At 34.4% G+C, this 12,870-nt stretch overlaps 1 protein-coding gene across 6 annotated transcripts in view; it reads right to left on the reverse strand.

Moving 5' to 3' along the window:
- Positions 1-1,033: 1,033 nt before the first annotated feature.
- Positions 1,034-12,870, reverse strand: part of WWP1 (WW domain containing E3 ubiquitin protein ligase 1) — a 60,664-nt gene continuing 48,827 nt past the window's right edge. For all 6 annotated transcript variants that reach the window (XM_027452436.3, XM_027452435.3, XM_027452434.3 and 3 more), the window contains 8 exons: positions 11,103-11,262; positions 8,521-8,654; positions 8,280-8,420; positions 6,811-6,931; positions 5,176-5,280; positions 3,827-3,923; positions 3,411-3,483; positions 1,034-1,972 (listed from right to left, as the gene is read on the reverse strand). In XM_027452436.3, coding sequence (XP_027308237.1) covers positions 1,873-1,972; positions 3,411-3,483; positions 3,827-3,923; positions 5,176-5,280; positions 6,811-6,931; positions 8,280-8,420; positions 8,521-8,654; positions 11,103-11,262 — 931 coding nt within the window. In that variant the 3' untranslated portion in view covers positions 1,034-1,872. The remainder of the gene's footprint in view (positions 1,973-3,410; positions 3,484-3,826; positions 3,924-5,175; positions 5,281-6,810; positions 6,932-8,279; positions 8,421-8,520; positions 8,655-11,102; positions 11,263-12,870) is intronic.

Below are 12,870 nucleotides of genomic sequence, written 5' to 3' on the forward strand. Positions count from 1 at the left end.
TTTTCTTTTTTTAAAGCTTCCTCCATTCTAACCAGCATAAACCATAATTTAGGTGGATTTACACTTGAAATTAATGATATATTTATGAAAATGGCTTTGCAGAAGATATTTGGTGTAGTATGAAAAACTTTCAAATGGCAGTTGTTGAACCTCTTATGGGAAGTTAACGCAAGCTAGCAGTCTGTTGGGCCACTTGCAGTACCGCTGCTATCAAGGTTCCGTACAGGTTAACAGCTACACAGCAAACTGTGCATTTGGATATAAAGCCTCAGGAGAATCTGATATGTAGAAAAATAAAATTTTGGCAGAATTCAGTTGCTGTATTGGAAAGATATAAGAACAGATAAACAGATATAGCTTTTTTTTTTTTTTCCTGCATGTACACTTTTAACAGTGCAATATGATATGTTACAGAAATGTTTTTAATCATAGTCTAAGAAATCATTTTCATGTGTGTACAAAATTCTGTATAAGTTAAATGTAATGGAATTTACAGTTAATATTAAAGCATAATACAAATGGTAATTTTAAACATTTTTACTCTATAGTAAGGAAGCACAGTTTGCTAAAAAGTAGCATTTAATATCATTCACATGAATAAAGTGTGGTAACTTTTTTTAAATATCTTTGCAGTTCAGCAAATGCCCTCAACACCAAAAAAAAATCAGTTTTTATTACTGTGTACTTAGGAGAAACTTTGTCTACATAAAAGAATGACAGGTTTTAGACATACGTAATTCAGGTACATCTGAATTTCTACAGGAACTTAAGAGGAATAAGAGTATTTAATACTTTCAAATACTTTTATCTGTGCAAAGCTTATATAACTTTATTTTATTTGGGTTTACTAGATCCAATAACTGAAACTGAACAAGAGCATAGAAAGCAGCAAAGTTCACATTACCTTTCGTAGACCCTTACATCTCAGTTTACATTAATATACTCTGAAGTTGTGAAAAGGATACAGATTGAAAAGTTAAAAAAAAAAAAAAAAAAAAAAAACACACACCTGTAAGACACCAGACCAAGGAGAGAATGTGTAATAGTTTCTCTTTTATTATTAACTTTTTCTTTGAAGATTACCTAACATCCTCGTGGTAATAACCCAAGGTAATATGTAAACAAATTTCAATGCTGCTCAAATGAATTAAAATATTCTGTTCAGCTCCTACAATAAGTCAGAACAGTGGCACCAATTAATTTCAACATTAAATCACATTCAACTTATTGTACATGACTCTTGTGCAAGTAATAAAGGCTTTATTCATGACCTTGGCTACATCAGTGTAGTAGAGAGGGATATATCAGCTATTTACGTATTTAAAAAAATTAAACTGACAGAACATCGTATTCTGTCATCTCAAATACCAGCAGCATCTTTCTACATATTTAGGATACGTTTGGCCTAAGCCTTTAACACCTTTTAGAACAGCCATGCAATAAAACAAACTTGGAGATGTTTCTTAAGAGAGAACACAGAGCAGTTTAAACATTTTTTCTAAATAATAAAGCCAAGATAAAGCAAATCCAGGCCCTTTTAAATGGCTGCAACTTTTCATACACTTAAAGCTCTATAAAACTAGAGCTTATTAGTATATATATTTATATTTTTAATATATATTTTAAATAAGTCTCTTGTCTGCTTTCAAAATTTATGAGGGATTTTTCTGGTCTTTTGGAAGGGCAATAAATAAAAGTAGAAAAGGCTGAACTGTTTTGCATATCTTTGTGGAAGAACGGAGAACAATTATACTTTTAGAGTTCCAGAAAGATCACTGTACAGAACAAAAAGCTTATATACAATTAAGTGTGCAATTTTAGTTGGCTGGGCCTTTTAATATGTAAGATCTCCTTTTAGACTAGAAGCCACTTCTACTCTTGACCAAATCCCTCTGTTTCTTCAATGGCGAAGAGCAGCTTCTCTTTCAGTTGTTCATAGCTTTTATAGGGTGGCAAATCCAAACGATTAAAACTGAGAAGGAAAAAAAAAAAAAAACTGTGTTAAGTTTATCTAAATCCCACATAGAACACTACAGCAATTGACTGCTATAGTAGAAGCTAAAATGTTCTGATCTAACAATTAGAAATTAAGAAGTGTCAATCAGTGCAATTTCAGTACCATGACATTTCTGTGAACAGTAATAACAAAGTTTTAGAGTAGTACTTCAAGAAACAAAAGGCTGATATCACATCAGTTTAAAAAAACAAACAAACAAAACACTTTGAAGACTAAAAGTTCAAGATACAGAGAACTATAATACTCAGGTGAATGTTCACCATGAAATTCAACATCATCCTAATTTGCTACATTTCCAAATTCCAGCAGAAGCCTGAAAAATGACGAAGTCTTTTCCTTCCTGCACGTGCCTAGAAATAGGTTTTATTTCTTCCTTAAGCTTTGCTCCAAAAGGCTTCTGCCACAATTCTGTTTCATTCTGTGCCTTATCCAAAGTTATCTTGGACAAAGAGGAATGCTTAACTTCCACATACGCCACTTTAAAAAAAAAAAAAAACGGAGAAAATGGTAGAAGAGGATTCCCTGCAGCACTTAAAAAATATGGGGAATACTCATCTCCATACTTTAGGTAGTGATGGTATATCACTGTCACCTAGGTTGGATATTAGGATAAATTTCTTTACTGAAAGAATTGTGCAGCATTGGAATAAGAGTCACCATCCCTGGAGGTCTTCAAGGAACATGTAGATGTAGAACTTAGTAGCATGGCTTAGTGGTGGACTTGTCAGTACTAAGTTAAAGGTTGGACAAGGTGATCTTAGAGGTCTTTTCCAACCTGAATGATTCTGTGATTCTACTATCACAGGGTTGCCAAAAAAAGGTCTGTTTCATTTGCACACAGTATATATGGGAAAGCAATCACTGTACCAGTTTGGAGTAATAGTCAAGATAATAGTCTGAAGCCTAGCAGGAAAAGGGAGTGAGATCTGTAACGAGCAACTCAGCAAGGTAACTCATTCTTGGTTTGCATCACAGCCTTGAACATTCGCTGTGATTTCTTTCACACTACTTTCTCCCCTGACCATATGTTGACCTTTTATAATGTTACAGTATAAAAAGCATCTCTGATAACTGCATATACCTGATAACCACATGACTTTTTTTTTTTGATTATTTAATATTATTTAAAATGAAGAAACACCTCACAGTTCTATACAAGAAGGACATTCGACTTCTGATAGATCTGAGAGTGACAAACAACGTACAATGCAGTAGCAAAATGTAAGAGTAAGGGAACCAGGAGAGTTTGCAATGCTGGCATGTCAGAGCAATCAAAGAAGCTAAAGCTGGAGATAAATAACAGATTCAAATTAGATTTCATTTGATTTGGTAAATGCAAGACCAGCATAGAGAATCACTAAAGGGTACAGAAAGTTTACGTGTAAGAACTTACCAAGTGTGACTTCTTGGTAACCAGGTTTCCTTACCAACTTTTTCAATGCAGAATTTCTGAGGACCATTACTTCCTAGAAAAGAGGATTAAAAGAACAAGCTGTTCCTTTAAAATAGTACACATAATATATGATATATGTATCATATATCATATATATGATCATATGATATATGATACATACGACAATTCAGATAGAGTAGACAGAGCTTATTGTCACATGAATGTGAATGCTCAGCTAACAGAAATAAGCTTGTTTCCCTAATCATTTATAAGTTATTAAACGGGATTTCTGATATAAAAAGCCCTTCTAGAATCAAGCTGATGTACATGAAGTTCTCGGCATCTGTACACTTAGAGCATGATTCATTTGCAAATGGAACAATAATGGTATAAAATTTTGGTCTTCTTTCACTTACCCATAAGTTCAGCAAATCCACCCAGAGGTAATCGACAAGTGCCAGTGACAAACTGCAGAAGTCGCATGCGAACCTCGTTGTCTGTCTCTTTTACAAACTAGGCATAGAGATTCAAATTACTTAGTAAAAATCTTGGACATAGCTGGAGAAAAAAAAATCTACAAGATCATAGAAAATGTATAATTCCATTTTAAAAGACACCTTGAGAACAGTTCAGCTTTCTTGATTTCAGCAAACTGAAGGTGGGGGAAGAAGACAGATTTCAGATTATATGCACTACTGACTGTTACAACATGAATGCTGGCACCAACTATCAGCAAATAAGAATCTATTTTATTCTACACTAAAATATAAAACATGCTAATACTTTATATGAGGATTACTGCCATTTTGATTAAACATGGCAATAGCCTAGTCATGGACTCTGGGTAGTTCAAGACTTTTAAGTATTCCCTGCATGTGACAGTCTCAATGAGAAAGAACACCATCCTTAACAGCTTTGTACGGAAATGTATTGGGAAGGTGAAGAGGAAGGAAAGAGGGGAAACTATCTCGATATGAGAGGGGGGATCAATACAGCTAGGATTTTTACTCAAAAACACGGATAAGAAAATGAGTATTTGTGCTGTGTCAACGCTGAAACCATATTCAAGTTGCTTGAACTTCTGATTAAGAAGCTTATTACTGAAAGAATCTTAATTATTTTTTTCTGAGAAATCCTTAGATCTTACGTTTCTGATCATGCAGATAAGATAGGAAGTAATTGATTTGCATCATTTTTTACAGTAACTTTGTCAAAAGCATCTCTTAAATCACGATTTATCATGAGATGGGAAATGCCCCCTTGTGACTTCTCTTAAGGGAAATTCATAACAACTGGGAGGGAGCCTGTTGTTTTTTTTTTATTTGTTTCTTTTTTCTGGAACTAATTCTTGGCCAACTCCATTAAGATGTGAGTTATAATCAGTCAGTACTAGACTGGCACAATATGACAATAATCATAAATAATATGTGGCATTTCAGATGTACAGATGTAATACAGAGGAGGACATTAGAAGGTACGTATCACTGCTAACAATGCAAAAAAGCTCAATTGTAATATAGCAATAAGAAGGACAAGATAGATAAAAAAAAAAGTATTTGATTCAGCTATCCACAATATGATGAAGGTATCTCTCTGCCATTTCCCACCCTACAGTATGCTCCCCAAGAATTCCTCCTTTCCTTTTCAAGAAAAGGAAAAAAGGAGTAAGAGGGAGACTTCAGAGAGATGTCATTCTTCTGCTCCATGTGTCATTTGTGTAAGAAAATAGAACAAAACCCCAAAGAAATTTTACTGATCAATATACCTGCCAGAACCATATGATCTGCTTGCTGTTCCTTGTATAATGACGATAAACAGTGTTCCTTTGCCAGTCTGCTAAATCAACCTCTTGCATACCACAGAGCATAACCTAGAAAACAGAATGAGTATACCTATCTATACACATAAATTACAATTTTATTTTGTATATCGTATGAGAAATGCTAACAAAAACTGAGGTTCTTGTTCCAAACAAAGGACTGGGGGCTTATAAAAAAGATGGAGAGCAATTTTTTACTCAGGCAGATAATGATAAGACAAGGGGGAACGATTTTAAACTAAAAGAGGAGAGAGTTAGATTTAACGTTAGGAGGAAATTCTTCACTCAGAGGGTGGTGAGGCTCTGGAACAGGTTGCCCACAGTAGCTGTGGATGCCCCATCCCTGGAAGCCTTTAAGGCCAGGTTGGATGGGGCTGTGAGCAACCTGGTCTGGTGGTTGGTGTCCTGGCAAGGGATTGCAACAGAATGATCTTTAAAGTCCCTTCTAATGCAAGCAAGCCAGTCTATCATTGTATGTCTGGCTTTTTTTTTTTTTTTTTTTCTTTTTCCATTTTATGCTACAATCAGATTATCTTAAGTTTACAGAACTCCAAAATTGTTTATGTTCTTCAGTGGTCTAAAAGCCTGCATAGTTTCATCTGACTAATAATTCAGTAATAGAAGATACAACCTTTTCCATTAAAGGAAGTTTTATATTAAGAAAGATATTATCTTTTCCATTAAAACCTTGCCTCATATTCCAAGATGATGATGATGATAGCATTGCTGCTACTGCTAGTAAAGTTAAAATACACTGTGAAGGCCAAGTTTGCAAAATATTCAGCAATAGAGGCAATAAAAGCTGAACATGCTAACGACAAAGCCTCCTAAAAACTGAACAGTAACATAACTAATATAAGATAGATCTAAGCCCTTTTTTAGGGAATATTCGCATTTAACTTAAACTTTCAGAACACTGCTTATTACATACAGGCAACTTTGGCTGATCTCTCAGAAATAAATAAGCCTATCACTCCAAAACCTTTTGTCCTTGCTCCAAACCACAACCCCAACAGTGAGAGCAAAGGTCAGGCAGAGGTTAATTAAACATGGTGCATGCAACTTATACTTGTTATTAGGCCTTAGGTTATATACTGAAGATCTAGAAAATTTAATATTGAACCTTGTTCGTTGCTACAGCTTTCAGTCCTGAGTGTCCTGATTATGTACATGATTATGTGCATGAAACTGAGCAACCAACATACACCAGAATCAATTCCTGTACCAACTGTTAAAAGACAATTCTTCTCATTTACTAAAGATAAATTTTCTGAAACTAACTGATCAGTCTGTGATCTCATATTGTGTTCCTTTCACAGAATTTTGCAAAACACAATTCAAAACTGAAGATGTAATCTAAAATTCACATCTATAGGACAACACAAAACACAGATGCAATAGAGATACTTACTGGCTTGCCATTGTGATTTACCCCCACACCTCTCCCATTAAATTCTCCGTGTTCCACAAGCTCTCAAATGTAGTATGACACAGATGAGAGATTCAAGTTGGCCTATCCACGTAGTCATTACATATGTATTACCTTTGCAAAATGTAAAAATATTGAACAGAAAGCCTCACCTCCAGCTCCTTTTCATCAAAGTAATGTAGCCACTGTAGAGGAACAACTTCATTAAAACCATCAAGAAAAGCTTTGGTTTGTTCTCTAACTCCCCGAGAAAAACGCCACTCAGCCATTAGCCTGGGATGGAAGAAAACAAATATAAATTAAACATCAGTTAGCACTCAACAAAAAGGAGTTCAAACATGCATGATTATGTATGTGGTCCAGTGAGGTAAAATTCCCTCAAATTTTTCTTTCTTACACTGCATGATTCCATAGACTATAAAGGACTTGGCATAATTGTACTATTAAAATCTTCAAACACAAATGACGGTAACAATAGCAGGATGTATTTAAGTTACTATTCCAGTTTAAAAAAATGAAATTATTATAAACCTTTTATTCATCTAAATTGAGCAGTCTTTTCATGACAAAGATGGTACTCGGGCATTATGATTTGTTATTGGGAAAAAATTGCTTTAGCTTAAAAAGCTGATAGTCCTAGCATTTCAAAAGAAGAAAAGAACAATTTCCACCAATTTAAAATTGTGTAAGCAGCAGTATTTCTTACTGTTCTGACTACTATACTTCTAGCTACAGTTGTCCAGTACTTCCAGCGTAAGATTATTTCAAGCTTCAACAAGAAACAGTCTTTTTCTACTCTGAACATCTGATTTATGCTAAGACTCAGAGGAAGGAAGAGGTGATGTGTTTTTTTTTTTAGGTTCCTACTATAATGGTCAAGCCATTTCTGAATATTGAAAAAAAAAAAAAAAGTGGCAGTAAATATAGTAAATATGCATACTACAGAAACTATTTCACTGCAAAGTTAAAGACTGCTAATTTAAAGTGGGAACTGTATGTGCAGCATGGAACGTACGCTGTATCACAGAAGAGGATACACGTACTTTTGAGATCACTCTGAATAGCTGGATCAGAAATTCAGGTTCACAAAAAAGGCAATCATAAGGATTAGGAGGGAAGCAGGAAAGACCAGTGCAATAAAACAAAGAAAAAATAGTTTAAGTCTCACCACATTATTCACGATTCTGAATTTCAATTATCACAGTGACAGCCAAGTACTAAACAATTCTGAAATCATCTGTCAAATACATCTTACCTTTATCTGGATTTGTTACCTAATTACTTAAAATAGGTTTGCTCATTTTCGGTTCCAGTTGTTTTCTCATTGTAGATGTAATAACACAGGTCCTCATCTCTCTAACAGGTCTTTCCTTTATTTTATTCCCCCCCCCCCCCCCCCAACTGGCAGGAGGTATGGTAGCATGTGAACAGGGGAGGGGAGAGAAAAAAGAAAAGAGCCAAATCTACCAAGATACCACAATGTACCAAGTTACCATTTCAATAATAGTTCCAAGAATTATATAGTAATTGAAAAAGAAATTATATATATATTCACACTGTAAAAAAAGACTAGAGCAACAGAAGTAACATGAAATACTTCTCAACATCTATGCCTTCCTACCCAATATATTCTTCTTTGTTCTCTTCAGTTACCAGTATATTTGAACCTCCTGATTTCAGCTCATGTGAGGTTACTTTTCCTAAGAGCTCCATATCCACACAGAAATACATTTCCAAGTTACACTCTTCAATGTTATTATCTCTGAGGGAATGAAAAGAAAGAAAAAAAAAAAGACAAAAAATTACAACGGAGGCTAAAACAGAAAAATCCATAAAACTTCAGGAAAAAGAAAACTACAAACCTTATCCAAATCAGGGAGTTGTAAAATTCAGTATCAATAGATTCTAGATCCTTAATAGTAAGTTTCTTGCTCAGCATTCGTTTGTAGAAAGGCAGAGAAAAACCAGTGTCAATAAATTTCCCATGAAACAATGCCTGTTGAACAGAAAAAAAACAGTCTGTTTGACTTTTATTGAATTACTAAATTTACTTTTCCTTTCTCCTTCAAATAATAAAAAATAGCAGTAGCAGCTTGGTACTTAAAAAGAACAAACCACTACATTTAGCGAGAAGACACTAATATGATTATGATTATAATATGAGAACATATATAAAACATATAAAAAATATCATATGATTATACATATGGCAAAGTTTATCCAAACATATGTTGTCATTATGATTTAGATTTCCTTTGATATAAAAAAAAAAAAACACTTCTCATAAAGAATACAGTCTATGAAAAGAGGAAATTACAAAGTTTCCTCTTTATTATGTGGGTTGGTATGTATGCCAAGTGTTATTTGATCTTACTTGAGCATATTATTTGAGCTTATACGAGTACCACTGAACTTTTTCACTACATGCATAAATCCTGCAAAATCATCCTTTATGCAATGCTACTGCAGGTTGTAAAACAATTTAAAGAGCAAACACAGAAAGTTTCTGAAAGAGCTTTCAGAATCACATTCTTTATAGGCAACAGAACTAGAAAAGATATCATAGAATCATAGAATATCCTGAGTTGGAAGGGACCCTTAAGGATCATCAAGTCCAACTCTTGATATCCTCTTCTATACCAAAAATCAAACTGAAAAAAAAAAGTCACACTTCTCTCACCCCTCATATGCAAAGGGTGTGATCTAGTTTGCAGTTCTGAAGCATAATACTATGCGTGCATGCACACACACACAGAGTATTAGCCTTTATACAGACTCGGGGCTTCTGAAAGCTGGCAGAGCACAGGTACTACTGTGCAAACATTAGTTTTCCTCATCCTTATCCAGTTTAACTTCTTCGCTAAAATAGCTCTTAAAAATCATTTGAAACATAAGCCACGGTATTGAATTTATTGCTTGTCTCTCCCTGCACCTAAATTCCATCACCGGAAAAGCCAGTGTAACAGTCCATTTTCCCCAGAAAAAGGAAATGTTCCTCTTTTTCCCCCCACCACACATTCCAATTTGCCCTCTCCAGATTACGCTAGCAAGCATTTTCTTCTGCTTTAGGAGAGATTAAAAAGCTTCCCTTGGAGGCCTTTATTTGTTTACTTATTTTTAAACCAGTCTAGAATTCTCACAGGAGAGTGAACTGATAGAAGGAGACACATTAAATGTTGAGTGTGACATCCAGCCATATGACTTCCTGTTTTTTTTTTTTGTTTTTTTTTTGTTTTTTTTTTTTCAGAGGTAGGCTCTTAATTTATCTCATTTAATAGCTATAGTAATCTTAGAGCAACCCATTTAAGTTGAATCAGTTAATCGCATTTAACAGCTTTTTGTTATAGAGCAACACAATTAATAGAGTACACAAAGTAATGTACGATATGCATTCTTCCATTTAACCCAGTTTCAGATGAAAATGTCTGTGGTTATTTCAATACCTCTGCAGCGTTATTAAATGGGGAAACTGGCCATAAGATCTTCAAAATTGAAGGTGTTACCATCAAAACAGAACAAACTTATGTGTCAAGAAGAAACTACAAAAAAAGCAAAAGAAACAGCCCCAATCTAACTTATCTTAACTCTGAAAGTATTTTTCCAATTACACTTCACTCGCACTTGTTCTGATTTCATGCAAAAAGCCTGAGCAACAGGAGAAGACAACAGTATCTTCAATACGCCTATGGCAGGGAGGTTGGAACAAGATCATCTTTGAGGTTCCTTCCAACCCAAGCCACTCTATGAAATCTGAAAAAAACAACCAAACCAAAACAAAAAACCTCATCTACTCTTTTTGGTGTCACTGTTCACCATTTCTAGGAAGTTACTGGGGACTACCTGTAGACATCATGATCACATAGCAAGAAGATCGTATCACTAGATGGAAGGAAAGAAATGTGCCATGGTATAGCAAGACACACAGACACTTGGCTCAGTGATACCAGAAGAAATGACAGTATATGCCTCTTCAGTTTTCAGTTCAAGAGAAACGTGATGGCAGTGAATCAGGATGCTATCAGCTCCCTGCAAGCTTCTGCTCTCCCCAGTATGAGACCTTTGTATCCAAATAAGCATGTTTAATTTAAGGCTCACTGTACTGCAAAACATTTCTAACTGAAGAGCCTTTTTAAGGAAAATACTAGTCACATTTTTCAGAGCATCAGAATTCATACAATCAAACAACAGTCTGCATGAAGTACACACATCTAATTGACAACAATAAAATGTTATATTGAATGTCATATTCTTTTCTATCACCATCCCAGGAAAATTCAGTGGTTAAGAGACTTAACTCTCAGGAAATGTTTTAGGTCAATAACCTTACATGCCTTAATCTTCCATTTCCTGGGATTAATATAACCTTTAAAACACAGAAAAACAAATACTATTCAGGAATAAATATACAGCTACAGCAAAAAATAACCTTAAAAATCTAACCTACCATGGCAATAAAGCGCCCAATGAAACAGAAATATGAAAGATGGTCAGGATTGATTGTTGATGCTGGATTTATCTGCAGGCAATAGTTGCTCTTGCCAGCATATTCAAATAGGCAGTACATAGGGTTCAGTACTTCATGGGAAAGCAAGAAAAACCATTCTCTAAGGAAAGAAAAACATTTATACACATAAAAACCATCAGATACAAATGTTTATCACCATTCCCCTTTGGTAAACTAGCAAAATGGTCAAAACATATGCAAATTTAGAAAAATTACATAAACAGAATTACAATCACAGAAGAAATAAGGCATTATACACTTCTTAGATATAAAAGAAATCCATAATTAAAATCTATAATGTTACAAAATCATGGTTTCCAAAGTTTATAAATGATAGCTGTCACCTAGAACACACTGTCATAGATAGGTTTTAGCTGCACACTAGTAACTTTTTTGCTTACAGAATCCTTGCCTCAACCAGTACACACCGTTTATCCTCATTATGCCTGCTTTTACTGCATACAACTCAAATTTCTATTAAAAAATATAAGCAACTTAGGTAAAATAAAACAGAACACCTTATTTCCTTTCCCAATCTAACAGCAGAACATACACCGAGTTACAGCAATTTAACAAATTACCATGCATCAGCTAAGCCAATAGGACACAACAATGTGAAAATATGTTTTTGTTGAGGTTTAACTAATACATTTTATTCACCGGTTTCATATCTTGCAACTCAACTGACCTGAAATTATAATAGAATCTGGTATTTCCATGTCAGGATAGCTGATTTTTACAATACTTGTCACTTTATAGTATCTTTAATATAACCAAAGACTTTTAGGAACTTTAGTATCAGACCCTAATGCTTGAAACTGAATAACCAGACCTAGGAGAAAGCTGCAAAAAAACCAAAAGTCTGTTCTGTAACAGTGGCAGGAACAGAATTCTCTTCTGAATGCCCTTCAGCTGTCACATTTAATAGATACCTTTTCTATCCCTGTATTTACCTGAAATCAGGGAATAAAAATTAGAAGCTTGCAGGGTTATTTCTCCTAACAGTTCTGTGAAACTGAAGTCATGGATCGTGACTTGCTACTGTATGCTTCCAACCCAAAGGACATTTAGAAAGAAAAAAAAAAAAAGAAAAGAAAAGAAAAAAAAAAGGATACCAGAATACCATAACCCTATTGGGTTTTTTGCATCTTTTAATAAGCACAAGGATGTTGCACACCATTCTATGCAAGTTTTGTACTGAGGCAATTATATTAACTCTATATAGCAATATCAAATTTAATAAGCTTTTAAATTAGATCAAAGCCAGATAGCAAGGGAGGATTCAAAGAAATTAGTCATCAGAAAGAAGTTCATAAAAGCAATATATTTTTCATGTTAACAGCCAGAACTAGCCACAGGACAAAGTATCAGGTTGGTCCTTCTAAAGAGAAGGTAAACATCTGGAGGGAACACACAGAGTTTAGCCTGCTAAGAGACAAGACAATAAATCACGTGCATCAGCTTTCTGTATTTGTATTAATGCAGTATTACATTAGCAAGCCAGTACACATACTCAGTATCACTTAAGAATTCTCAGCTAAATTACGAGATCCTTGATGTTTCTCAGTTTCACATTCAAAATCTTGGGTAAAAGTTATTACTTAAAGTATGAAACTATACTACTTTTTTTTTTTTTATTATTATTATTCTGCTACCTGTTGTGACTAATACTCTTCAGTTAAGTTATTCTAACATTACTTCTCTGGAA

The sequence above is a fragment of the Anas platyrhynchos genome, chromosome 2 (genome assembly GCF_047663525.1).
Source record: "Anas platyrhynchos isolate ZD024472 breed Pekin duck chromosome 2, IASCAAS_PekinDuck_T2T, whole genome shotgun sequence".
Classification (NCBI taxonomy): domain Eukaryota; kingdom Metazoa; phylum Chordata; class Aves; order Anseriformes; family Anatidae; genus Anas; species Anas platyrhynchos.